The sequence below is a fragment of the Monodelphis domestica genome, chromosome 2, assembly GCF_027887165.1.
Source record: "Monodelphis domestica isolate mMonDom1 chromosome 2, mMonDom1.pri, whole genome shotgun sequence".
Classification (NCBI taxonomy): Eukaryota; Metazoa; Chordata; class Mammalia; order Didelphimorphia; family Didelphidae; genus Monodelphis; species Monodelphis domestica.
In genome coordinates this window covers 193,224,656-193,252,441 of record NC_077228.1, presented here as the reverse complement: position 1 = coordinate 193,252,441, position 27,786 = coordinate 193,224,656, and the positions used below count along the sequence as shown (strand labels likewise).

General features: G+C 43.1%; 2 protein-coding genes and 1 pseudogene across 19 annotated transcripts; 2 read left to right on the top strand and 1 right to left on the bottom strand.

The window, feature by feature from the left end:
* Positions 1–203: 203 nt before the first annotated feature.
* Positions 204–10,452, top strand: TMEM106A (transmembrane protein 106A). 2 transcript variants are annotated; one of them, XM_007482137.3, is made up of 8 exons: positions 204–463; positions 1,404–1,619; positions 4,597–4,660; positions 6,160–6,313; positions 7,372–7,512; positions 7,613–7,656; positions 8,160–8,213; positions 8,946–10,452. In XM_007482137.3, exons 2-8 carry the CDS (start codon positions 1,418–1,420, stop codon positions 9,049–9,051), a joined length of 765 nt encoding a protein of 254 aa, XP_007482199.1. In that variant the 5' UTR covers positions 204–463; positions 1,404–1,417; the 3' UTR covers positions 9,052–10,452. The 2 variants fall into 2 exon arrangements, with proteins under 2 accessions (XP_007482199.1, XP_056672656.1); XM_056816678.1 differs by lacking the exon at positions 204–463 and adding an exon at positions 490–1,024.
* Positions 10,453–10,771: 319 nt separating this feature from the next.
* CCDC200 (coiled-coil domain containing 200) lies at positions 10,772–20,446 on the bottom strand. Of its 17 annotated transcripts, none has more exons than XR_008916353.1 (6): positions 17,644–18,054; positions 16,523–17,051; positions 15,926–16,017; positions 12,184–12,215; positions 11,818–11,897; positions 10,772–11,140 (listed from the first exon to the last, which is right to left on the bottom strand). XR_008916353.1 is itself a non-coding variant. In XM_056816685.1 (6 exons), exons 2-5 carry the CDS (start codon positions 17,680–17,682, stop codon positions 11,844–11,846), a joined length of 714 nt encoding a protein of 237 aa, XP_056672663.1. In that variant the 5' UTR covers positions 17,683–17,713; positions 20,118–20,446; the 3' UTR covers positions 10,772–11,140; positions 11,818–11,843. The 17 variants fall into 17 exon arrangements, 13 of the variants coding, with proteins under 13 accessions (XP_056672663.1, XP_056672661.1, XP_056672662.1 ...); XR_008916354.1 differs by having other exon boundaries at positions 11,818–11,891; XR_008916355.1 differs by having other exon boundaries at positions 15,926–15,978.
* Positions 19,494–23,320, top strand: LOC130456911 (heterogeneous nuclear ribonucleoprotein D-like; annotated as a pseudogene).
* Positions 23,321–27,786: the final 4,466 nt, after the last annotated feature.

Genomic DNA, 27,786 nt, shown 5'->3' with positions numbered 1-27,786 from the left:
GGAGGATCTCGGGAGAGACTCGTTCAGGGTAGTTCCGGAGGGACTAGGTTCTCGCTTTTCCCCGGGCCAGGTCTGCCAGCTCGAGAACTGGGCGTTCTGGGTTGCCAACACTGGTAAGGAGCTCGTGTACCGCTCCGAGAGCCATATGCCCGCTCCCGTCTTATTTGAGCCGCTGGGCTGACCCCTCCCCTCCCCCAGCAGGTGGGCAGTGGGGATCAAAAATCATTTGGAAGGCCTATGATAGGGGGCGTGACTGGAGTTGGCCCCACCCCTTCTAAAACAGTACTCGCTTCCCCTGGCCCCGCCCTTCACCACGCGAGGCCGGCCCACGCCAGATGATCTCGCTTCCCCCTGGGTGCATTGGCGCAGCATTGAGCCGCGGCGTCCCGGCCCACGAGTGCCGGGCCTGCACCAAAATTCCCGCACAGGTGTCTCCCCTCCCTCTACCTGCCACCCCACTTAGGTAAGCAGAGGCTTGGGGAGGGATCCAGAACACAGACGCCTATCACCTGTGCCCCGCCCTGCTCCGGAAAGCCGAAGACTTATAGAGGAGGCCCTAGCCTTTCTAAGCAGCCCTTCGGGGGTCTGGGCGGGAAGGGAGGGGAGGAGCCGTGACCCCTGCGGGCTTCCCGTGCTTAGAGCCCTGCCCAATCTTCCGGTTTGGTGACTTAGCTTCTTCTAGTGAAGAAGAGAACCATTTTGGACCCGAGGCGTCTCTGCTTTTGGCAGCACCCACTGGGTTCACCTATCAACTTTATCCAAAAGGAGCTATCCCGGACACCCCGCCCCCCTTCCCCTGCATTTCTCCCTTTACCTCTCCCTTCAGGAAGTCAACCCTAGCTCATTAACTGTCGGGAAAGTCGCTGCTCTGTTAGTTTCTCTGTAGGAAAACAACTTCTGCTTTTGCCATCTTCAGAAAACGAAAGACATTGGATCGATGGAAGGTTCTTGATAGGAAAGGAGACACACTGTGATTTGTTTTTATTTGCTTGCCTGTTTGCAGGGAAGGAAGGAAAAAAAAAAGGTTAGATCCTTTTTCCAGTAAAAGATGGGAAGTACAGGTGCAGAATGGTGCATCCACTGACAAATGTTCCACAGTTGGCTGGTTTAGCCTATTTTTCTTTTTACAGGGAAAGGTTCATTTGGGAAGGGTACAGTATATCCAGAAATTACTTTTGCAAAAGCATCAAACTTTAAAGAGGATAAAAATTGAAGTTTCAAACTGGTTGGAGAACAGGGGATTGAGGGAGTTTGTGGTATTTTTCTTTTTAGGATGTGGGTAGAGAAGGGAGGAAACCTCTAGGAAAACAAACAAAAAAACCTGACAACCCCTACAACCTTTCTAACTTAAGTTACAAGGACAAAAACTCATCATAAAACTAAAACTGTTCTTTTCCCACAAGTGAAAATCTCCTTCATGATGGGTGAGACAGTCTCCAGGTTTGGCTCCCAGGACAGTGAGAGCAAATCTATCCTGTCCCAGGATCCAGGTGTTCGGAGTGAAGCCTCCAGCTATTCTAGCATCGATGGCAGCCAGTCCATTTTGACCTGTGTGCCTTGTACAGGCTCAGGCTTTGTGACCTGCCCCACTTGCCAGGGGAAAGGGGAGATCCCAAGCGGTGAGTCTTCCCTTTCTTGGCCTTGGAACATAACCTGTAAACTGGTAAGTTTTCATAAAGCAAGATGGCCTGAGTCTGGCTCTTTCTGTGTCCTATGCTTGTGAATTGCCCTTAACTTTTGGCTATCCATTCTTCATGGTCCAGGTAGGTTCTGATGAGGCTGCTCAAGAAGATAACTAGGGGGGTTTGTGCCTACAGGTGAAGGGAGGGACTTAAGAGGCACCTATTGCTTTGGGTGTTGCTTTGAAATCAAGGAGGAAGCATACTTTGAGACAGTTGAATGCCTTCTAAATTTTAATGCACTGGAATAAATCATTTTACATTTTACATAACCAGAATTTAAGAATAACTTAAAGGATCAAAGTGCATGAATCGATAGTAGGATGAAAATTTATATTTCAAAGTAAAATTATGATATTTATTTGTAATTCTTTGTCTTTAAGGTGCATTTGCACAGATAGGAGAAAGAAAAAAATTATCAAATATATTTAATTGTCAGTGGCCTCAGCTGGTCTGTATGAGGCACTGTGCTAAGCCACAAAAATAAAAATTTAATACACCTTGCCCTCAAGGAATTTAGGTGGGAGGGAGGGAAAGTTAGGAAATATATATACATAAAAGTAGTTACAAAATAGACAACTTTTCTGGCAAACACAAGCATCTTAAGGTATCAGGAAAGGCCTCATCTAGTGGGTGAATGACAAAAGCTGTCTTTGGAAGGAAACTGGATTCTAAGAGATAGAAATAAGGAGGGAGGGAATTTCACCCATGGAGTAAAAGGCAGGAAGTGAAATTTTGTGTGAAGGATGGCAAAAAAGCCAGAATGAGGGGAAATGTGTGTGTGTGTGTATGGATGCATGCACACAAACACATCTTAAAAAGTAGTTTGGAGCCAGGTTGTGAAGGATCAAACAGAAATTTATATTAGATCCTAGAGGTAAGAAGGAGCCACTGAAAAGTTTATTATCCCAGTGCTTAGCAGAATACCTGGAACATAGTAGGCAATAAATGTTTATTGACTATTGATTGATTATTTTTTTAAACCCTTATTTTCCATCCTAGAATCAATACTATGTATTGGTTCTAAAGCAGAAGAGTGGTAAGGGCTAGATAAGGGGGGGTGTTAAGTGACTTGCCCAGGGTCACACAGCTGGGAAGTGTCTGAGGCCAGATCTGAACCGAGGAACTACCATCTCTAGATCTGGTTCTCAATCCACTGAGCTACCCAGCTGCCCCTTATTGATGATTGATTTAAGGGAGTGACTGGTCAGACCTGTACTTTAGGAATATCACTTAGGCACCTGAGTGGAGGAGGCACCTGGAGGAGGGAGGCCAATTAGTTATTAACTATTGCAGTAGTTCAGGTAAGAGGGGATGAGACCTGAATAAGGATGATAACCATAGGAACAGAGAGAAATGAGGTAGATTCAAAATGTGAAGACAGAATCCACAAGATTTGTCAACTGATTGGAAGTATGAAGTGAGGGAGAGGGGAGAGTGGAAGATGACTTGTCATTGCAAACCTGGGTGACTGCAAGGATGGTGGTGACCATAACAGAAACAGGGAAATTTGGAAGAGGGATTGGTTTGGAGTCAAACATAATGAGTTATATCTTGACCCTGCCAGCTGCTTACACCACAGTGGGAATGTCCAGAGGTGCATCCTAAAGGATTTTCCCCACTTACCTTTAGAGGGAGCTTGGTTGAGTCCTTCAGCCCCTAAAGTGTTTTCAGGAAGCCTCATCTATCCAAGCAATGATACCAATTTAGAGTAAGAGGACCTTTTTTAAAAGTATGTCTCCTTCTTCTCCTACAAAGATCTGGAAGGTTGTCTTTAATTCAGTTTAGTTTTAGAAGCATTTATTATACAGCAACTAAGTTCCAGGTTCTCTGTGAGGTGTAGGGGTAGAAAGACAAAAATGAAATGTTTCCTTATCGAGCTTCATTACTGGAGAGATACAGCTTGTACACACATGAGAAGGGGAAATATGGGGTAATTCTTGTCCAACGGCTAAGCCTCAATAGAGGGAAGGTCTGAAGATAATAAGGAGATAACCTTCCAAGGAGGGGCATAGGATGGGGCACAGGTTGAGGGGTTAGTTTTGCCATGGACATGAGCCTGCAGGGAAAGAGGTTTAAAAATTAAGTCAAGAGATTTTACATTATGAAGAGAAATTGAGAGAGTTTATAATAAGTTGGAGTTCTTAATTTGGAGCCCATTAATTTTTTTCCCAGTTGTTTAAAAAATATATTTCAATGTCATTGATTTCCTTCATCGTTCTAGGAATTTTATTCATTTTAAAACATTCTAAGAAATGGTCTGTAGGCTTTACCAAGATTACCAAAGGAGGGGCATCTGGGTGGCTCAGTGGATGGAGAACCAGGCCCAGAGATGGGAGGTCCTGGGTTCAAATATGGCCTCAGATACTTTCTAGCTGTGTGACCCTGGGCAAGTCACTTAATCCTCATTGCCTAGCCCTTACCACTCTTCTGCCTCAGAACCAATGCATAGTATTGATTCTAAGACAGAAGGTAAGGTTTAAAAAAAAAAATTTACCAAAGGCAGCTGTGGATAAGAACCTGTGAATCAGTGGTTTTGGTATTGCAGGAAACTTGAAGGCAGAATCATCTGTTGAGAGATGGAGTTGAGGTTTGAGGAAGATGGAGGTTTGGAATACTTGTCAGGCTGTGAGTGATAGATTTTTTTTTCAGCCCCCTCTCTTAAGATTTCTTCTTGCTGGATATCTATAATCCTATGGTTTAAAGGGATCTTTTCACATCTCATTGAAAAAAAAAAATCTCATTTCATCAGGATGGATGCCAAGTTGATGATTTTCAGGGATGCCCTGGGGCCCAAACTGCTGGGGACCAAAGTGGAATTTTTGCTGTGTAAGGTTGTAGAGGTGTGAGCCAGGATGTGTGTCAACATTAGTCACTTCCTGGGACCCCTTCTCACTACCCTCTCCTGTCTCTACAGAGCAGGAAAAGCAGCTGGTGGCACTCATTCCCTACGGGGATCAGAGGCTGAAACCCAGGCGAACGTAAGTGCCCCTTATTATTCATTCTAAAAACTTTTTTTTAAATAAATCATGACTTTCTGTCTTAGTAATAATTTTTTAAATTAACCCTGTCCCTGTTTTTTAGGAAATTCAATAAAGATAGTATAGATAGCTAAGTAATTAATTGACCAGGCCTGGAGTCAGGAAGACCCAAGTTCAAATCCAGCCTCATATACAACCTAGCTGTGTCACCTTGGGCAAGTTACTTAACCCTGTTGACCTCAGTTTCCTCATCTATAAAATGAACTACAGAAGGAAATGGTAAACAACTTCATTGTCTTTGCCAAAAAATCCCAAATGGGTTCGTGAAAAATCAGACACGACTGATTGGCAACAGCAGCCAAAGAGGTGGTATGGAATCCTTTCTGAGAATCCTTCCCCTGGAGGGAGCTGGCCCAGCTACTTCCATCCCTAATCACCATCCTTTCTATCTTAAGTGAAACTTGATTGCCTTGTTGTCCGGAGTCAGGAAGCAGATGTTCCTTCCTAGGGCTGTCCTTTGAAACCCTGGAGCCGGTCATTAAGCCTTGCCATTGGATGCTGCTAATCACCTCCCATTGCCATGCAGAGCCACCCCTTCCACCCCTCTACAGGCACACCAGGCCTTTTTATACCGTGCCAGGGAGGCAATTTTTAAAAATAAATTATTTTATATTCCCCACACCAAGAACAGAAATATTAAGGCTTCTCATTATATAAACATGAAAAATTTGTAATTGGTCTGCCTTCTATCTGGAATGCTTGCTTAGACTAGTAGTCATTCATCAAATCTTCTAGAGATTTCCATGTGACAGATGATAAACTAATTTGCAAAATGAGAGACATTTTGGACATGACATGGAAATTAATTTTATTTGACTGTTTCTATGCTAGAAGGATTTGTTTTTTTCCTTCTTCCTTCCCCTCTTCTCCTTGCCAGGTGGTAGGAGAAAAATGCTGGATACGTAGGGGAAGACATTTTTAAAAGGCATAAAGATAAAAAATTTCAGTCCCTAGTTTTGGGGCTACACTTTTGCTAGGCTCTCAAACTGAAGCATAATAAGCCTTAGTCTTATCAGACAATTTTTTCTTTTCTATTTGTATTCCTAATGCAAAGCATACCACCTGGTCCAGGGGAGGTATTTAACATTCTTGTTTGACTGGGAAAACATTTTAGCTTTTTAAAAATTTTTCATTTTAAAATATTTTTCCATGGTTACATGATTCATTTTCCCTTCCTCCCCTCTTCCCTCCTCCCTCCCAGAGCTGACAAGCAATTCCACTGGATTATACATATATTATCACTCAAAACCAATTTTTATATTATACATTTTTGTAATAGAGTAATCTTTTAAAACCAAAGCCTCACATCCTATACCCATATAAACAAGTGATAAATCATGTAAAACATTTTAGCTTTAATGATTTTAATGACCTGGGCAAGGATCCCCAAACTGGTCTGCCCTCCTTTCTCATAGGCTCATGTCCTTGTTTTCTTCCAGGAAGCTCTATGTTTCCCTGGCTGTGATGATATGCCTGTTCACATCAGCCCTCATATTCTTCTTCCTGTTCCCTCGATCCATCCTGGTCCAGCCTGCTGGGCTCAACTCTTCTGGTGTGGCCTTTGTGGATGGCATCATCTTGCTCAACACAACGGTATGTTACACTTGCATCCCCTCCGGCTGAGGCTTGGATAGACACATGTTTCTTTGGTGGATTTAATTTTTCCAGGCCATCTTGGGGCTGGTGGAGTCATTGGCCTTCATTCTGTGGTCAGCAAAGGCCTTTAATGGGAAGGATTGAGAACTTGGTGAAAAGGCAATGCTCAGAGGAGGATCAGAGCATGCCCTGCGTTATAATCAGAGAAGGAAGAGATCTTCCTTCCCTCCCATAGCAGACACATAATTCCACTGGGTTTTACATGTGTCATTGATCAAGATCTATTTCCATATTATTGATATTTGCACTAGGGTGATCATTTGGAGTCTATATCACCAGTCATATCCCCATGTGATCAAGCAGTTGTTTTTCTTCTGCATTTCTTCTTCCATAGTTCTTTCCCTGGATGTGGATAGTGTTCTTTCTCATAAGTCCCTCAGAATTATCCTGGATCATTGTATTGCTGCTAGTAGAGAAGGCCATTATATTTGATTGTGCCACAGTGTATCAGTCTCTGTGTACAATGTTCTCCTGGTTCTACTCCTTTCACTCTGCATAAATTTCCTGGAGGTCTTTCCAGTCCCCATGGAATTCCTCCACTTTATTATTCCTTTGAGCACAATAGTATTCCATCACCAACACATACCACAATTTGTTCAGCCATTCCCCAATTGAAGGGCATCCCCTCATTTTCCAATTTTTGGCCACCACAAAGAACGCAGCTATGAATATTCTTGTACAGGTCTTTTTCCTTATTATCTCTTTGGGGTACAAACCCAGCAGTGCCATGGCTGGATCAAAGGGCAGACAGTCTTTTAGCGCCCTGTGGGCATAGTTCCAAATTGCCAGGAAGAGGATCTGGAATCCCAAAGGCCTGGAGAGAACATGACTAGTGAAAGGGAAACAGTTTTGCTACCTAGGGGAAGCATCTTTTTGGACCATTTAGTGTTTTAAGAGATTTTTTATGGACTTTTCTGCAGCTTTGAGAATTGACATCTAAGGATGTCAGACATTCAAGCATCTCACCCCTTTCACACTCTCATTTTCCTCTTTAGAACGTCCTCAACATTACCAACAACAACTACTACCCCATCACTGTGACCCAGCTCAACATCGAGGTCCTCCACTTGTCGCTCGTTGTGGGGCAGATTAAAGTGAGCCACCTTTTGCACATTGGTCCTTTGGACAGTGAACAGGTGATTCTCATCCCCTGCCAGTATTCCTCCAATTGGCTCTCTGTGGTGGCGGATGCTGAAATGTGCTCGTTGTGGCTGACAATATGTGTTTCATTGGCAGATGTTCTTTGCAGTAACCAGCAAGATATCTGATGAAAACACATAGTGAGTATGGCCAAAAAAACCAAAATGCTCCCAAACTTTTCCCCTTTCCTCAGTGGGCTTTCGAAGTGGCCGTTTCCAGTTGGAATTGGGCTTCTAGTGGTGTTAAAAACAATCCAGATTTTTCTAGCTTGGGGACCCGTAGGAACTATCAGACAGGTCAGGAAGATGGATGCAGGGCTGAGGGTGTTGTGCAAATGTTTTGGAGTGCCTGGGAGAAAGGCCTGGGTGGGGAGGAGGAAGCTGGTGTTAACAAAATCAAAGTCAGTTTCGTTATTAGAGCTTGAGAGGAAACTGGGGTGTCCCCTGCTCCCCAGAGCCCTCTCGCCTCTGCCTGTGGGCATCTTCTGACCAATGATAGGTTAATATGTTTTTGGTACAAAAGGGAAGCTGTCTGAGAACTTGAGAGGGGAAGCACGTACCCATTTCCTCTCCTCAAAAGACATCATTGCTATTGTGAATAATAACCAGGGCTGTATATTTTTGTGTGTCTCAATCTCTCTCAGTAATATCTGTAGCTGGATGAAAATCAAAGTCCATAATGTACTTCTGCACACACAGTAAGTATGTCTTGAGGCAAAGATTTTGCCACACTTTCCCTTTTTACCCCACTTCCTCTTCCCATTCTTTTTTTGTTTAATTTCTTTATTTTTTAACTCTATATTGGATCCAAAGCAGAAGAGTGGGAAGGGAGGGCTAGGCAGTGGGGGTTAAGTGACTTGCCCAGGGTCACCCAGCTAGGAAGTATCTGATGTCAATTTGAACCCAGGACACCTCCTGTCTCCAGGCCTGGCTCTCCATTCACTGAGCCACCCTGTTTCCCCTCTCAGGCCCCCCCCCCACTTTTTTCTTTTAAACCTTACCCTTCTATCTTAGAATGAACACTGTGCCTTTCCCATTCTTCTTAGCCCCATTTTATCCATGAAAAAACTTCCCTGCTGGGAAAGATTTGGGTCTAGTGGAAGGGGTGACTCAGTTGTGATTTCATAATGCCCTTTGAATTAGAAGACCCTACCTCCCTTTCCAGGCCTTAGATACAACTTGCAGCCATAAGGAACACCTGCTGTCTTCCGAGGTGCCTGCTGGTTTTTGGAAGCTAGAATGGGAGAGTTGGAGCTCCCAGGGTTTCCCAGAGAGGCCTGGGTTGGCAGGGTCCCCCCGGTGGCCATGAGAATACAAGTTAGGGAGAAGTTGCTTCAGAATCCCCAAATTACAGTCCAAGAAAGCCAGGCTCCTCTTGGAGGTCAGAGACTGTCCCCCTGAGGCGACATAATGGCCTTCTTCCTCTCCAGGGGCACCCTGACCTGCTCCTACCTGAGCCACACAGAACAGCTGGCGTTCCAGAGCTACAACTATGTGGATTGTCGGGGGAACAAATCACTCCCTCATCCGCCGTGATGTTGCCCGCTGCCCACAGCTCCCTGCTCTCCCATCTTCCTGTTATTGCCTTCATCCACCAAAGGACTGGATTCCATTGATTATTTTTTTTTGCCTGTATGTGAACCTAGCTTTTTTCTTCCTTCCCTACCCCCTGGAGGCAGTGCCAGAAGCCCCTAACTGTGATTCTAACCTCTCTAGAGGATCTCTCACCAGGCAGAGTCCTCAGGAGAAAAGCTGGCCTCTGGGACTCTCTAAATCGGGCCTGTCCTGGTGGCCACTCCTCATCCTACCCAGCCACAATAAAACAGGTTCTGTCTTTCACACACTTAAACCAAAATTCTGCACTAAGAGGATAACTCACAAGAATGGTTAGATTTCTCCTTAACTACATGTAGACGTGGTTGTGGTTTGATGCAAAAAAAGGTTTTTTTTAAAGCATGTGCACTTTCTTTGCTCCTTCCTCCTGAGTGGAAGGAAGGACTTTCTGTCCAATATACCTCAGATTGTGGAGAAGGAAGGAGCCCTTCTTGTTTGTGGTGGAATCATGTATGTGCCTATTAAGAAATCCTTTGTAATGGATCTTGGGAAAATCTAGTGAGGCATTCGTAGTTTTGTTGGGCCTTGTTGGAGGCCCCAGGAATTTCTTACTGTTAACCTGTGTCCCTGTGGTGAACCTGAGCACTGAATCATGTGAGAGGATTATACAGAGGGTGAAGCCAGAAGACCTGTCTCTTCCTGGTACTTTGTACTCTGCCATTGAAGGGGGAGAGCTGGAAGTCCAAAGGGCCAGCCAGCTCCTCACTGCCCAGGATCTCTCCCCCAAGAGTTCTCTTTCTACTTCAGTAGACACTCCTCTCCCCTGCTTTGGAAAAATTAGCCTCATTCACTCCTACGAAGCAGGTGATAAAAGAGCCAGTCAGGAAGACCCCCCGGGTCTCCCCAAAGTACAGGAAAGACACAGCCTTCACAGCTCTGGAACTAATGCTGAAGCCACTTTCAGAAGCCCTTATGAAGGGGAGACCTCCCCGATGAGGCAAGCAGGCAGGTGTGCAGGCTCCTTGGAGGCTTTCCCTTTGTTCTGTTTGGGGCCTAATCTCAGAGGGAGAGATGGGAGTGTGACTGTCACTGGCTAGCCTCGGCCTGTCCTGCACTGGCCAGAGAAGGGAGGATGGGGGGATCCCTCTTCCTAGCACTTCAAAATGGATTTGTAGGAGACCGTGAGGCTGGGCTGAAGGAGCTGTTGAACATAGGCCTTCCCTGCTCAGGGCTGCCTTTGGGGATCCGCTTTTCCAGAGGCTCTTTGACATAAAGTTGGGGGCTGGGGAAGTTGGGGGGAATGGGCTTCAGCTCACCCTTTTCTCCTTTCTGTTGTGAAGCCAGAACTAAGCCTAAAATAAACTTCCAAAGTCTGTACATCAAGCTGGTTTCTGTGTTGATTCTTGGCAGAGGCTGCTGATAGGGCTCCGGCAGGGGGATGGGAATATCTGACCTAGGCTCACCTCCAGGGCAGGTAGACATGTTTTATATCCATAGATCTTGATGATCTATAGCTCGATGCCGATCCAAGGCAGAACAGCTTTCCTGTACGTAAACCCCCTACTACCTTTTAACAAGGAAAGAAAAATGCCAGGGCGAGACCTTTCCCTCCCACACCCCCAACAAAGCATCTGCTGGGCCCAATCCAACAACCTATCCAGGATTCTTGTTAAGAAAAAAATTAGGTAAACACGCTGAGGGCTATGTAAGAGATTAAGTTATGATAAGACCATAACCACCGGCGGGGGTTGGAGGGCTGCCACGTGAGGCTCCTGGGGGCCTGCTTATCTTGGTTGGTTCTGCTTGCGGGACGAGAGGATTCCAAAATCCCGTCCAGCTGGGCTCCCCTCTATCGCGTGCACATCCAGCAAGAGTCTCCTTTGTCATTCCAAGAACAACTTCTGTGTTTTATTGCTGCATGCCATTATCCTCAGTGTCGGGGAAAAGATTTGTTAAGGGGAAGTTTTAGGTGCTAGGTTCGTTGGTTATGGCTGGTTCTTGTCTCCTGATGAACAACAGTGTGAGGCTGGTCGGATTCTTTCTACTACCACTGCTGGACATATTCCATCGCCTGCGAGAGAGGGGACGAGGGAGAGGGCAAGCACACGTTAGGAGCCTGGCGGAAGGGCTAGTGTTTGACTTAAGAGTCAAGAAGACCCAAGTATGAATCCTGCCTGGCACTACTGAGAGCTGTATGACCCTGAGCAAGTTACTCAACTTTGCTACCTCAATTTCCTCATCTGTAAAATGGATTTAATACTACCTAACTCACAGGGTTAATCTGTTTGGCTCATCTGTAAAATGGGGCTAATCATTGCACCTACCTCTGCAGGGGAGTCAAATGAGACAATTGTAAAACATATATACATATACATGTAGATACACATACTATAGAAATGCTATTATTCAAATGAGAGGATTATAAAAGCTACTTATAAAGATACCATAGAAATGCTATTATGTAAATGAGATAATTATAAACATAGAAATGCTATTCAAATGAGAATTGTAAAACATACGTTATTCAAATGAGATCATTATAAAACATACATGCAATAAATGCTATTATTCCAATGAGATAATCATAAACTACTAAGCTACATAAATGCTATTATTCAAATATTTAACTAAACTAAAATATAGACCTGTGTGTTATTAATTCAAATTAGATCACTGTAAAACATGTATACATGCTAAATAAATGCTAGTTATTATCATCAAGTGAGGTGATATAAGTGCTTCACAAACCTTAAAGGGCCTTTCCGAGCACTGGGCTAGGCACCAGCGGATGAGCGCATGTAAGAAGATTGCACCAACCTAGTCTGTATCTTGAAAGAGTTTAAAATCTGTTTCCTCTCATCCTTTCTTCCCTTCCTGTCTCCTAAAAAGAGGGGCCCTTCCTTTCAAAGCCTGATCCCTTCATCTGTTGCTCTTATTCTCATTTTCTCATTCTTGGGTATCCTATTCTTTTGCACCCGGGTCTTTAGTTTATCCCACTCCTCTTTGTTCCTTTCCTCCCAACCACAAATTTACCCAGCTATTACTTAAATGGAGCTACTGTCCCCTTTCTAGAATCTGGTGGCAAAAGAAAGAGAGGAAGTTGTCTATACTCACCGCCTCCCTTTTTTCACCACTCATATAAACGCCTTGCAATCAGGCACCAATAAAAAAAAAAAAAATCTTGTGTTTATATCACTCCTCCCTTCTCCCTCTTCCCAGAAAGCCATCACTTATTATTAGTTAAAAAAAAAAAAAGTGGGGAGGGGGCAGCTAGGTGGCTAAGTAGACCGAGTACCAGGCCTAGAGACAGAAAGTCCTGGGTTCAAATCTGACCTCATAATCTTCCTTAGCTATGTGACCCTGGGCAAGTCATAATTCCAGTTGCCCTTCTCTCCTGCCTTGGAACCAATTCTAAGACAAAGGTAAGGGTTTAAGGGTGAAAAAAATTGGGGGAGGCCAATTCAGCAAAACTAATGATTATATGAGCTGAGTATAACTCTAGGTGGGGGTAGATTTTTATATCTCTTCTTCAGGGCCAACATTGGTCATAATAATTACACATTTTATAGATCTGGGGCATTTCCTCAGGCCTCATCTACCTTAATTTTTTCTGCTATATTTAGTTTCCTCTTCAGTAATGGTGAATTCACCCCTTTCATATTTAAATAAATTTTTACCTACCCATGGACTGATCTTGAATATATTTCAAAATGGCGTTGGAAAAGATTCCAAAAGATTGAAAGGGATCATTTCCCTTTTTATTTTTGATACTTGTACTTTGGCTTTATTTCTTTTAAAAAATTAAATTAACCAAAAGTTTATTTTATTGGGTTTTTCCCATAAAATATCAGCCATATTTAACACAGTTAATCATTCTCTCCTCAAAACTTGGCAACCCTGTCCTTGAATTCTTTCATTTCCCTCATTGTGGCCAATGAATCGCCACCTACTCCAAGTTTAAACCCACCAACCTGGCTCAGATGCCAGAGGGTAAATGTGGGTGTAGTTAGAATTGGAGCATGCCATCAAATCCAACTCCACTATCTATCATTAGTGTGGGCAAATTACTTCCTCCCTCTAGGCCTCAGGGGCAGAAAACTATAACTGACCCAATTCCTTCCATGCCTGGTTTTGTTACTGCTCTGACCCTTCTTCAATCAATGAACTTTTATTATCTACTCTGTTCCAGATGCTGGAGACACCAAAGTGATTAGACAATGGTCCCTGCCCTCAAAGAGCTGTCAACTCTTACTAAAAGGGAGTACCAAAGCTCCACAGATGAGTAGATAATGAGCAAAATAGTGATTTGGGTGGGCACTAACAACCAGAGGAAATAGAAAAGGCCTCTTGATTATATGGTCCTTAAGCTGGACCTTGAAGGAAGGAAGCTAGGAGCTCTAGGAAGTAGAAAGGAAAAAAGGAAAACATTCTAGGCATGGAGGACAGTCTGTGCAATGACTGATGGGAGATTGTTGAGTGATGGGATGATGAGGGATGCTGGTGAATGTCGAGGGTAGCAAAACAGCTGGTAGGCCAGATTGATTGGAGTATAAAGTGAGTTCAAGGAGTATAAAGTGAGTTCAAGACAGTAATATGCAATTACAGTTAGCTAGGCTGGAGCTAGATTGCCAGAGACGAAATACCAGAGAGTTTCTGGTTTTATCCTAAAGGTACTGGGGAACCATTGAAACTTCTTGAGCATGGATAGTGGCATGGTCTAGACTGTTTAAAGAATATCTATCTTGGCAACTGTAAGAAGGGAGGGTTGAATTGGGATGCTGGAGTTGAGTCCAATTAGGAAGCTATTGAAAAAATGTGGGTAAGAAGTGCTGAGGGCCTGGATTCAGATGGTTGTATTATTATGTTGAGAGAATGGGATGGATACAAGAGATGGTAGATAGAAAAGCCTTGATAATTGGTCATTGACTCTTCAATCTTACTCTTCCATAGCCATACAACCAACAAGAATTAATAAGCATCTACTATGTGCTTAAAGCGAATATCCAGCCTCAGACACTTTCTAGCTGCATGACTAGGGGCACTTAACCCTGTTGGTTTCAGTTTCCTCATCTGTCAAATGAGCTGGAGAAGGAAATGGCAAGCCAGTCTAGTACTTTTGCCAAGAAAAACCCAAATGGGGTCAAAAGAAGTTGGACATGGCTGAATAACAATTTGAGGGCAGTATAGGAGACTGAGAAGGTAGATAGAAGGAGAACCAAGAGAGAACAGAGAGAGTATCTACTAGGAAAGGTTGGTCAGCAGTGTCAAATGCTACAGAGAGGACAAGGAAGATTGTGGACTTCCATCTTTTCTTTCTTCCTGCCTCCTTCATGATCTTCTTTCTCTCTCTCCCTTGCTCCTTTCCTTCATCCCACCTTCTCTCCCTCCCTTCCCTTTTCTTCTTCCCTCCCTTTTTTCCTCCTTCCCTCTATTCCTCCCTTCTACCTTCCCTCTTTTCTTCCCCTCTCCCTCCCTTTCTTCTTCCCTCACTTTTCTTCTCCCCTCCTTCCCTTCATTCATCTCTCCCTTTCCTCTTTCCCTTTCCCCTCCTCTCCTTCCCTTCCTCATTCCCTCCTTCCTTTCCTTCCTCTTTCTCTCTTTTCTTTCTTCTTTCCCTCCCTCCTTTCTTTCCTCCTTCCCTCTCCCTTTCCCCTTTCCTCATTCCATCCTTCATTTCCTTCTTCTCTTTCCCTTTTCCCCCTCCCTTCTTTCCTTCCTCCCTCCTTTCCTTCTTTCCTCTTTCCCTCCCTTCTTCCTCCCTCCTTCCTCTCCTCTTTCTCCCTCCTTTCTGTTTTCCTTCCCTCTCCCTTTTCCCCTCCTTTTCTTCCTTCTCTCCCTGCTAGCCTTCTATTCTCCTCTCCTTCCCTTTCTTCTTCCCTCCTTTCTTTCCTTTATTTTTTCATTTCCTCCCTCCCTCCTCCTTCCCCCTTTTTCTCTTTTCTTTCCTCTTTTCTTCCTCTCCCTCTCTCCTTCCTCTTTCTTTCCCTCTCTCCCTTATACTTATTTCCTTTTGTCTTCACGAGCCCAACCACTCTTGATCTCTTCCTCTCTCCTTCAACTCCACCAATATTTACTGTGCTGCTTATGGGGGCATTTAGTATACACCTCTTTGCATTAACCTTTCTTTTGTAGCTCTTCTGCATCTCTGAGACCATAAGCCACTTCTGAACCTAGATGGTCTCATTCCTCTGGATACAGTATACTCTTAGTGCCTACTGGGTTGGTGCCTCACCCATAGCCGATGCTCAGTAACCCTTTGTTGAGGACAATTTGAGGACCAAAGAACTGTGGCCACTTTCCCTCCTCTGGTCATAGCAACGGACAAGTAACAAAGCCAGGTGCCCCAGAGAGAGGACTGTAATTGGAGCTTCTCCTGTATGCGTTGCTTGCCCTTTGCTCTCCTCTTACAACTTCATGCTTTCCTAGTGTCAGAGATTTAGAGATGGAAGGAATTTTAGAGGTTGGTCAACTAGTCTTCCTCATTTACAGATTAAAAAAACTGGGGCCAGAGAGATTCAGTGATTTGTCCAGGATAACGCAGGTCATATATAGTAGAGCTCAGATTTGACTTCAAACCCTTTACAATGCCATTGCTTTCTTCTCCTATCCCATTCTTTTTTATTTTTTTTTTCACCAAACCCATACTTTCCATTGTGGAATCAATACTATCGATTGGTTCCAAGACAGAAGAGCACTAAGGGTTGGGCAATTGGGGGAGGGGGGGGAAGTGACTTGCCCAGGGTCACATAGCTAAAACCTGTCTGAAGCTAGATTTGAACCCAAGACCCTCCTCTGTTTCCAGCCTGGCTCTCAATCCATGAAGCTACCTAGCTGCCCCCTCCTATTCCATTCTTACCGTGTATCTCTTCCCACGTTTAGGATGGCGATGATTTTCTGTAACTGGTGCACCTGAGAAATGGAGGTAGCAATGGGGAACAAAACACAAATCTATTGATATATAGACCAATTCATTCATTCAATCATGTGTGATTGCTCTTATCACTAACTGGAGGGGGAGGGGGCAGATGATCTCTAAGATTCCTTTTTGACTCTATAAAGCATTAAGACAGTCCCCCTGCCCTCAGAGACTTTACCATCTAATGGGAATAGATGCTCAATAACAACTCATTAACATTAACTCAGAATAGGCAGGTCACTAGAATTGGGAGCCCAGCCCCTGGCACTGTCAGTAGGCAAACACTGACGCTCCTCCTAGGTGCCCAGCCTGGGTCAGCTGCCTGACCTCCAACTCCCTGCCTGCATAGCGGGTGTTTGAGAAATCCTTGAGGTGTGAATGGTAGGGCAAGGGGGGCCACCCACAGTTTTTTCTCTTAAGCCGGCCTTGTTCCAGAGGAAAGGGAGCTGGGGGGCCCCATCCTGCCTCCCTGGGGGGGCCACCCCTGCTCAGCCTCTCTCGACCTACCCCCCAGCTCTAGGGACCAACTGTACTTACTGTGTTTGTATTCTTGGGGACGTGGAGTGGCCGCTTGTTGGTGACTGTGATGACCTCCGAGGTGAGATTTGTGGTGGTGACTACCTTTCCCATTTTGATAATGGCCCTGTTCCCGATTCCGGACCTGGCTCTTGCTGGGTCGATGGCTCTTGCATAGGTCTCGGTCCTCCCGGCCCCGGTCCCGACCCCTCTCCCGCTTGCTCTGGCCCTGCTCCTGATCTTCCTCGTCATCCTGGTCGTAGGCCCTCTGATAGTGGCTGCCTTGGCCTTGGTAGTGACACTGGCATTGGCATTGGCACAGGCACTGGCTTACCCCCCGGTGTTCAGGAAAGATGTAGTTGCCCCGCAGGTCTTCCGGAGTATCGTCGGGGGCGTACAGGCCAGAGTTCCGGTGAGAGGGCTCAGGGCTCAGGTTGCCATATGGGTAACGGGCTTCCGGGCTTGGAGAGTGATATCTCTGATAGGGTTCAAGTCCCATGCAATATCTTTGTTCTTCCAGATCACTGTCAATCGCTTTATTCTTCAGTTCCTGGGATGTCCCAGAGACCCGGCTTCAGCATCCAGTACCTCACTTTCCTAGCCAGGACTGTGCTGTTGGCGATTGGGTGACTGAACACCCCCCCCCCCCCAGCCCCAGCTAATGGCGCTGTTCCTGAGTACTTCCGAGCCTCCAGCTGGGGGGGGTGGGGGGAGTGGGAGGAAGGGCAGGGTTGGGGTGGAATGGCAAGGAGTGAGGGGGGTGAGCCACTGATAAAAATGCCTTTCAGCAGTGGGTAGAATTTAAGAGCTAAGCTTCCCTTGTCCCTGATGTAGGGTCTGGATTCCATCATTACCAGCCATCTCGATGAGATAGATGGAACGGGAAAATCCAGGAAGAACCCCAATTCAATCTGGCAAACATCTATTAAGCACCCACAGCATGCACAGTACCCTGCTCCCTCCCAGGGAACTCCATTCCTCCCCATCCATGCTGAGAAACAATTACTAATGGCTCTCTCCCCAACCACTCTCAGGGATGGGTCCTTTCCCCCTTCTGGGTCGCCATTGGGATTTTAAAGAAACCTGGGAACAGGTGAAAGGAGGAGAGATACTCAGGGTCCAGCCTTTCTTCCTTCACTTGCCTGTTGAAGTTGATAGTGTCTTCTCCTGTCTAGAGCCATCTGTCTTCTCCGAGCTTCCCAATGATAAGCACTGGCCATGGTGTTGGAATTTGGAGAAGGAAAGAAGAAAGAAGAGAAGGATAAGGAAAAGAGAAAAGAGAAAAGAACAGGGGAGAAGAGAGAGAAAGGGAGGAGAGAAAGAGGAATAAGAATGGGGGAGAGAGGAGGGGAAGGAGGGATGGGGAGGGAATGGAGGAGAGAGGAATGAAAGAAAAGAATAGAAAAGAAGAAGAAAAAAGAAAAGAAAAGAAAAGGAGAGGAAGGAAGAGAGGGTAGGGAAAAGGAAGGGAAAGAAAAAGGAGGGGAAGGGAGAGGAGAGAAAAGTCACCGCTTTTTCCACCACACTGTCCCTTCCTCCATAAAAAAACCCAGGACATCTTAACCTATACCCAGAGCCACCTCACAATGTAAACTGCTGTCAGGGCAACTGGGGTATTGGGTGTGTGTGTTTGGGTGGATGGGAGGAAGGAACAAGGGAGGGTGGTTTTCCCCCATGCCTGGGCCTAGAAACATCTACAAAGTCTCCATCTTTTCCAGGTTCTTGGGAAAGTAAACCCCAGATTCGGTCTAGTGGACCCACTCCCCTGGAAACCTGAGGTGGCCTTGAGGGAAAAGCCAGGGAGGCCAAACTAGGCTGGTTCTATCAGTTTCCTTTCCAGACTCTCTATCCTCCAGATCTTTGCACAGGGATAGGAATTCTGCACACCATTCCCTTTAATGTATCAATCTGTTAGGGATATTTACATTTTAAAGGGTTTGGCCAACCCTATTGAAATTGTATTTGACAGAATTGAGAGTTTTGAGCTATAATGGAAGAGAGATAATTCAGTTCAGTGAACACATTTGTTTGGTTCAATGAATTTCTTTTGTTTTTAAACCCTTACTAGATCTTAGAATCACTACTGTGTATTGGCACTAAGGCAGAAGAGCAGTAAGGGCTAGACAATGGGGGTTAAGTGACTTGCCCAGGGTCACACAGCTGGGAAGTGTCTGAGGCCACATTTGAACCCAGGACCTCCCATCTCTAGGCCTGGCAGTTCAGTGACTTTCAAGAAGCATTATAGATCTACCTTCTAGGCACTTTGCTAAGCACAGGATGATACAAAGAATGAAACAAAGTTCCTCAAGGAGCCTTCATTCTATGAAGGGAAAACATGTATACACATGAGTAAACACAGTTTTGAACAACTAGACCTGTGATCTCATCAGTGCCAAGTAAGGAAATGCCCTTCTGCCACTGAACACAATAGGCAACTTCCTTACAACGCAGAGGCTTAGAGAACTGGCAGGAGCCTTGAGAGCCATTACAAATGACATTGGCTCAGGATCACATAGCCACGGTGTGGCGTAGGGACCGAGTCTGACTCATACAAAACACAAAACATGCCAAGCGATCTGGAGGCAGGGAAGGGCGCCCAATAATGGGGAAAGGCCTCTTGAGGAGCCAGAGCTTTAGCTGAGCTTTGAAGAAAGGAGGGATGTCTAAGGGGGGGAGGTGAGAAAATCTATGCCAAGAAGTCAAGGCTGGAGATGGAGTCTCTTGGGTGAGGTCCTTGTCTTTAAAGCAGAAAGCGTGAAGGGATTAAATCTGTTTGAAGCCCACTAGAAAGGGCTTTAAAAATCAATGAGAGGGGAAGCTAGGTAGCACAAAGGATAGGGCATCAGGCCTGGAGTCAGGAGGACCTGGGTTCAAATCTAGCCTCAGACCCTACCTAGCTGGGTGACTCCTGGCAGGTCTACTTAACCTCCACTGCCCAGCCTGCTCTTCTGCCTAGGCACTAATACAAAGTATTGGTTCTAAAAGTCAATTAATGGGGAATATAGGTAAGTTCAATGGATAGTGCACCATGACGAGGGTTCAAATGTGCCTTCAAACGACACTTCCCAGCTGTGTGACCCTGGAAAAATCACTTAATTCCACTCTTCTGCCTTGGAACCAATCTACAGTATTGATTCTAAGACGGAAGGTAAGATGTTTAAACAAGTAAATTAACGGAGAAGCTGGACAGTTGGATGGATAATATGCGGTGCCTGGAGTCAGGAGAACCTGGGTTCAAGTCTGTCCTCCGACACGGGTGACGGGGGCAAGTCACTTTAGGTCGATTGTCTAGCCCCTGGTACTCTCTTCCGTCTTAGAACTGATATTTGGAAGATAAGGGTTTAAAAAGTCAATTAGACTCTTAGTATTTTATCCTAGAAGCAAGAGGGAGACCCTAGAGTGCCCTGGTCTACCGTCGATTCATACGGAGTTCACAGTCTTGGGAGAAAAGGCAAATAAATATAAAACGCAACAATACCAGTTACCTGCGTCACAGAAGTATCAAACAAAAAGCTATATAGAAGGGGAGGAGAAGGCATTATAACCTGAAAGATCAAGGAAGACTTCCTGGAGAAGGTTGCATCGGAATTGGGCTAGAAAGGGTCGGGTTCCATACCGCGCGCGCAGCGGCTCCCTCTCCGCGCTACTCTCGGTCACACTGGACTACGCGAGAACGAACGAGTACAAGGCACGTAGAGCAGACTCCTGAAGGTTCCAAAATCAACGCCAGCAAGACCCGCCAGTCGGACGACGCGAAAATATCGGACGGTTATGCGGGGGTACGGGGAGGAAAGGGCTCCCTCTGTACCTGTCCTCGGCTACCAAGTCTATAGATTGCGCAGATTTCTTTAAGAGGATTCTCATTTGGGCTTTTCGAAGACGCAGATGGTGTCGATATGGTCCCGGAACTCAAGAGCACGAACTGGATGACAAGTTGATAGACCCCCAAAAGGCTAAAACTTTAAAAGAAAGGGAGCCCCTCCCAACCCCCCTCCCCCAGTCAAAAAAAAAAAAGTATTTGTTACGGACTGAGCCCGGATACACTTGAAGAACAAATCCAAGGAGAAATCGAGACTACTGAGCTTCCTAGGGAACGCAAAAACAAAGGAAAGAAGATCCCGTTTTATCATATACAGCGCCGAAGAACCAGTGAAGAAACGAGTAGAAAATGTATATCAGATTGGTTCTCAGACGTCTGAATTCAAAGTTGCCCAGGTCAAAGAGGCAAGCAACAGCCACAACAGAAAGGAGGGAGGTGGTCTGTAACCGGCGGTAACTGCGCTGTTTATGGCCAAGGACAGGACCAAAACTGGAACCAGGGATTTAAAAACTATTATGATCAGACACTCACTAGTTGTGTGATCCTGGCCAAGTCACTTCACCCTCTTTGCCTCACTTTCCCCATTTGTAAAATGAACTGGAGAAGGAAATGGCAAAACCACAACAATATCTCTGCCAAGGAAACCCCTAACTGGGGTCTGGAAGAGTCAGCCATGACTAAAAAAAAAAAAAGGTCAAAGATATAGAAATTGAAAACCATAGTGCTAAGGTGGATAGAATTATACTGGGTATAATTATGGGAGCCATGGTTATGGACAGGGATATTTACGCTAACAGTGGTCAACAAAGTCCATAGAGAAAAGCATCCAGAGGAAATGGTAATCGTCAAAACAATCACTGACCATATTAAAGAAGGAGGACAAGGAGAAAATGGGTATAGCTGCTAGAGCAGCCGTTTGTATTCAATGATGGCATTGAATGGGGAGTGGTCTTCTAATGATCTGAGATGATTATTTTATTTTATTTATTTACTTTTAAATATTTTTCCACGGTTACAGGATTTGTGTTCTCTCCCTCCCCTCTTCCCTCCCCCCCCTCCCAGAGCTGACAAGCAATTCCACTGCATTATACATGTGTTACGAGATGATTGTTTTGTCAGAGACTTTTAGAATACAGGGTACAACTGGGTCCAACTGTCTACAGTGGTCAACTTAGCCAACTTTCTTTTTTCTTTCTTTCTCCTTCCTTCTTCCTTCCTTCCTTCCTTCCTATCTTTCTTTCTTTCTTTCTTTCTTTCTTTCTTTCTTTCTTTCTTTCTTTCTTTCTTTCTTTCTTTCTTTCTTTCTTTCTTTCTTTCTTTCTTTCTTTCTTTCTTTCTTTCTTTCTTTCTTTCTTTCTTTCTTTCTTTCTTCCTTCCTTCCTTCCTTCCTTCCTTCCTTCCTTCCTTCCTTCCTTCCTTCCTTCCTTCCTTCCTCTCTCTATCTTTCTCTCCTTACCTTCTATCTTAGAATCAAGACTGTGTATCATTTCTAAGGTAGAAGAATGGTAAGGGTTAGGCAATGGGGGTGAAGTGACTTGCTCCCCCCCAACATAGCTTTCTTATTTTTACTTTATCCTTTGCCAACTGTGCTATTTTGGTTATAGATTAGTGTTATACAAATTTTATTTATATAATTTCATGATTATTCTAATAATAATTCTCAAAAATAAATTACTTGTGATTGTTTTCCTGTGTTGGGTATGAAATAGCTTTATAAAAATGTAATTTTACATAAGCAATAATTGAGACACAATTTCTTTTCTATGTTTGTTTTTTTAACAACCCTTACCTTCTGTAAGGTACTTCTTACCTTAGTGTCAATTCTTAGACAGAATAGGAAGAATAAAGTAATTGCAGTTAAGTGGCTTGCCCAAGGTCACACAGCTAGTCTAAGACCAGGCCCTTCTGACTCCAGATCTGGTGCTCTATCCACAGAGCCACTCCTACAGTTTGTTTTCTAGGGAGTCATGGACAGTGAAGAGAAATAGTGGTCCTTTATGAATAGAGAGCATCAAATTTTGCATTAGTTTCCTAATTCCCTTGACAAGATCTATGCTAAGGATTCAAGCCCATGTTTCAAAAACCCATGGATCCTACCATATATTGAACAGTTTTTGATGTTCCCCACATGCATTCTTGGGATCTTTGTAATGAGAAGTGTTAATTCAGTATATTTTGAACAGCTAAATTTGTTTTTCTAACTGTGGGAGTAGAAACACCAAAGAAAAACAACTGCTTGAATACATGGGTCGAGGGGGATATGGCTGGGGATGTAGACTCTAAGTGAACATCCTAGTTTAAACAACAACATGGAAATAGGTTCTGATCAAGGACACATGTAATACCCAGTATTGGGTATCGCGTTGACTATGGGAAGGGCAGGGGGGAGGGAAGGGAGGAATAGAATATGATTTTTGTAACGAAGGAATAATGATTGAAATTGACAAAATAAAAAAAATTTAATTAATTAAAAAAAGAAACAGGAGAGACCTTAAAAAAGTAATAAATTTGTTTTCCTCAGGCTATAGATTCCTTGACTTTTTTTTTTCAATAAGAGCACTTTTATATTAAATATCACAAAAAAGGCATAATTAATAACCAATTTTATGAGCTAACAAGGTTAGCTCTTTAAGCCTGTTTATTTAAAAAAAAACCAACACTTGTCCATTACAAATTCTTGACATTTGCATTGAATGTAAATGTAGGGGCAGCTAGGTAGCTCAGTGGATAGAGAACCAAGCCTGGAGATGAGAGGTCCTGGGTTCAAATGTGGCTTCAGACACTTCCTTAGCTATGTGACCCTGGGCAAGTCACTTAACCCCCATTGCCTAAGCCTTACTGCTTTTCTGCCTTGGAACTGATATTCCATATCGATTCCAAGACAAAGTAAGGGTTTAAAAAAAGAGTGTGAATGTAATTCAAATTGCATATTCTATATCTACTGAAAATAGATCAAAGATTTATATTGGTAAGATTGTCACTGTAGAATTAATTTCAAGTAAGTGAATTATACTTTGAAAAATGCATTGTGTCATTGCTGTTGCCAAACCATAAATAGTTATTTCCCCTCAGAACACATAATTGGAAAACCTTAGTAGAGTTACAGTTTTTGTCATGAAAGTTTTTAGGAAAAATCATGATAGTAAATCCTATAAACTCATGAATTGTTTTGTACTCTAAAAGTTATTTTTCCATTTAAAATTATATTAATAGTGTATGTGCTCTAAGGAGGGAAATATTTCCATATTCAGATAAAGAAGAAGGTTCTAGTTAGTGTGGTTAACTAGAAACATAAAGCCTTAATTAGGTGACCCATTCTGTGTATTTACCATAGGGCTTCCTAGTAATATACTGCAATAAAGTCAGGCTTTCATAGCTCTTGAGCAGAAGACCAAACTCTTAGCTTGACATTTAATTGATTGATTAGGGTCTATGTTTTAAAAAGTGGCCTATATTCCCTCGGCTCCCTCTATAGATCATGGTCTTTGCTAGAACTGGACTACCAACTGTTCTTTGGATCTATTTGAAGGGAGGGAGTATGTCATATGACAAGACTGATTTTTCTTACAGCATCTCTGAAGTTTATTTGTAATACAATGTAATCAAAATAAACCTTAATCTGAGCCTGTTGGTTTTGTCCACACTGTCTTTTAAAAAAATTCTGTCCTTTGGAACAAGTTATTCTCCTAGGAGCCGTCAAGTTTATTTTGTATTTTCCTAGCTTTGGTCTGTCCCCATATTGCTTTTGCTATATGGGCTTTCCACACAAGCAAAGCAACGGAATTGGATTTTGCCAAGAATTATTTCTGTTTGTTCACTTGGAACCATAGGAAACTAGAGAGTGATTTGGATTTGTGTTGTCAAAGGTAGTAGTAACAGGTACAGCATATTTAGGGGAATGGTTCCTATAAGTAGTTTATAATTTTATGATTAGTTGACAATACTGAAATTCTTTTCCCTAATTACAAATGAATATAGTTTTTTTATCCTTATTCCTCAGATAAAATGGTGGGTAAAGAATTTATAGGCAAAAAGGGGGAAGGAAGGAGGTATACAGGTCTATTATTTCAACATTAATATTATACATTGAGAAAATTTATTTCTAATGTATTGGATTATTTTTATTTCAATTGCAGAACTACATTTTAATCTGTAACTTTGAGAACTGCCCAGAAGTTCATTGACTATCATGCATCTGATATGTATCTGAGGCAGGACTTGAAACCAGGTCTTCTGAATGTGTACAAATAAAAAAACCCAATCATTTAATAATTTTTTGAGTTGCAAATTCTTTCCCTCCTTCCTTTTCCTTCATGTGAAGTCATGAAAAACATTTCTCTATTTGGGTTGATTAATATTAAAGATACTAGGAGAAAATGATAGAACCAGGCATGATTAGATTGGTTGAGGCAGAAGGGAAAAGGGTAATTGGTCATCAGATTTCGGCCCATCTCTAGCCCAAGAAGTACAAGGCAGGATCTGGTCCTGAAGCCAAAGTTAGAGATCAGTAAAATTTAGGAACTGGCTCAGAGGAAATCTCTGGAACCAAGTGCAAAAAGCACTGATAAGGAGATGAGATTGGAGACAGCTAGGTGGGTCAGTGGAGATAGAAGTGGTCCTGGAGTTGGGAGGACTTGGGTTCTAGTCTGAGCTCAGACAGTTGTGTGATGCTGGGCAAGCCATCTAACCCTGTTTGCCTAAGACCTTGCTCTTCTGTCTCAGAATTGCTACTAGGACAGATATTAAGGTTAAAAGAAGAAGAACCTACTATGTTCCAGGGATCATGCTAGGTAGAAGGGGTGCAGAGATAAAAATCAAGCAGGGAAAGAAATTTTTTTAATGAAACAGATTTTTGCCCTCGGGGAGTTTACATTGCATCCGGATTACACAAGGTACCATGTGTCAGGTGTAATTAAAGAAATTAAATCCTTTTTTCAAACAGCAAAAATCTGCTTTCTCTCCTAGGTTACTCCTCACTGAGAATGAAAGAAAAACAAAACCCCTATTATATATATGTAGAGCCAAACAAAACAGATTTCAGGACTGGACAAAAGAAAAAATGTGTTGTATATATTGATGTGTGTAATCTATCTTCTGTTGTTTGCTGTTGTGATTTTTCAATTGCTTCTAATTCTTTGTGAATCCATTTGGGTGTTTCTTGGCAAAGATACTGGAATAACTTGCCATTTTCTCCAGCTCATTTTACAGATGAGGAAACTGAAGCAAAAACAGAGTAAAGTGACTTGCCCAGGGTTCCATAACTGGTAAGTGTCTGAGGTTGGGTTTGAACTCAATGTCTTCCTTACTCTATGCCTGGCCTCTTATCCACTGCACCACCTAGCTGCTCAATCTAACATCTATAAATAAATAGATTAGATAGATAGATAGATAGATGGACAGATGGACAGACATTGACAGATACTCTTATGTTCTTCACCTCTCAGGAGAGGAATGACATGGTTCATCATTAGTCCTCAGGAATCATGGTTGGTCACTGCCACGATCAGAATTTCTAGTCTTTTAAAGCTGTTTGTCTTTGCGATACTGTTGTCAATTATATAAAATAATCTCTGGGTTCTGCTCACTTTGCATCAGTTCATGCAAGTCTTCTCAAGTTTCTCTGAAACCATTCCCTTCATCATTTCTTATAGCACAATAGTATTCTATCATAGTCAAGAAAACCATGAGCCATTGCCCCATTGATGAACACCCTTTGAGATGTCAATTCTTTGTCATCAGGTGAAATTTTAATCCAGACCTTCCTCACTCTAACTAAGCCTAGGACTCTCTTACTCCATATTGTCTCTCACTTTGCCTATAATAGATACTTAATTGTTTTTTTTTAAGTTAAATTGAAATTGTAATATTCAGTGTGTCTCCTTGTTCTAGGAGTTGATTATTAATAATACAACTATTCCATTGAAAGAAGAGATATCCATTTGGAAAGGTTACAATTGCAAAGACAGCATGAGTGTAAATGTAAACTTGCAGTGATTTTTTTTTCCCTAAAAAATCCTGAGGAGTCATATAACTTGCCTTGTCCTAAGATAATTAAGGTTGTTCTGATACCATCTTTTCCAAGAGTTAAATTGAAGGCTCTAAGTTAGTGGGTTAATGCTACTTATGTCCTTGGTCCTCAGGCCCCTGCTTTCCCCCCCCCCCCCTTTTAAAATTTTGGTAAAGTTGGCTAGGTAAAGAGAAAATGAGAGAAAGAGATAGCTGGCTAGCCTTGCTACATTTGGCATGGGGCAGATCAGAGTCCCCCTCAGCTCTTCCCTTCCTTGGGTTCCTTGGGTGTGACTTTTTTCTTGGTTTGCATTTCTCTGCCTCAAACTCAGAGTAACCAAAGGCCTTTGAATTGTTTAAGAAAGGAGATAGAGGGAGCAAATTTCTATAAGCCACCAACTTCTTTATATACTTGCCTGTTCATGACTCAGTATTCTTGAGGGATAGTTGGTCTTGAGTCACAGTGCTCACTTTCTCTTGGTATTAAAGAGCTTATAAGAATTATTCATTAAAAAATTATTAGAACCATGTAATTCTCTCAGAATTATGGTGCAGAGCCCCCAAACTGGGATGAAAAGAACACTGCCTAGTTTAGACCAAGGCTCATACAGTTTAGTCCTCTTTAGTTCTGAGTTGTTCTACAAATAATTAATTGGCTTCCTCCATTTAAGCGTCTCGTATGTAATTAATAACAGACATGAATCACATGGTTAGTGTGCTATGACTGGTCATAGTTTTATGTGGAAACTAGGAACTAAAAACAGCTAAAAGAAAAGAGAAATTTAGAAGTAATGTTCTGCCCTTTGCAGGCAGAGGTGGAAGTGTGGGTGGGGAAGATTAGATTTTCATTGCCCTTGATTTATCTTAACTCTGGTCTGAACCAGGGAGAATTCTAGCTACACTGACAACCCAGATGACCATCAGCCTGGACCTTCTTTGATTCTCACTTCTCTCCTATCTGATCTCTTGCCCCAGCTGTCTCTGCTCCCAGAGACAAATGCTTATCCTCATGGTTACAAACTCAGAAGTTGCATTGCAACCCATGGAACTTAACTCTTTTTAAGCATTTCTCTGGGTCCCAGAGTCACCCAGTTTATGCTTTATTGTCATTGTATAAATTATCCTTCTGGTCCTGCTAACTTTGCTCTGCATTGGTTCATTGAATCCTTCCCAAATTACTCTCAATTATTCATATTTAACATACTTTATGGAATAATAATATTCCATTACATGATTTGTTTAGCTATTCCCTAGTTGATGGGCACCTACTTTCCTTCAAATTCTTTGCTATTACCAAAAAAAAAAATATATATATATATATATCTTGAAATATTCTTTTTTTTCCCTTTTAAACATTATTTTATTTGGTCATTTTCAAACATTATTCATTGGGAAAAAAAGATCATTTCTTCCCCCTCCCCATAGCCAATGCGCATTTCCACTGGATATCACATGTGTC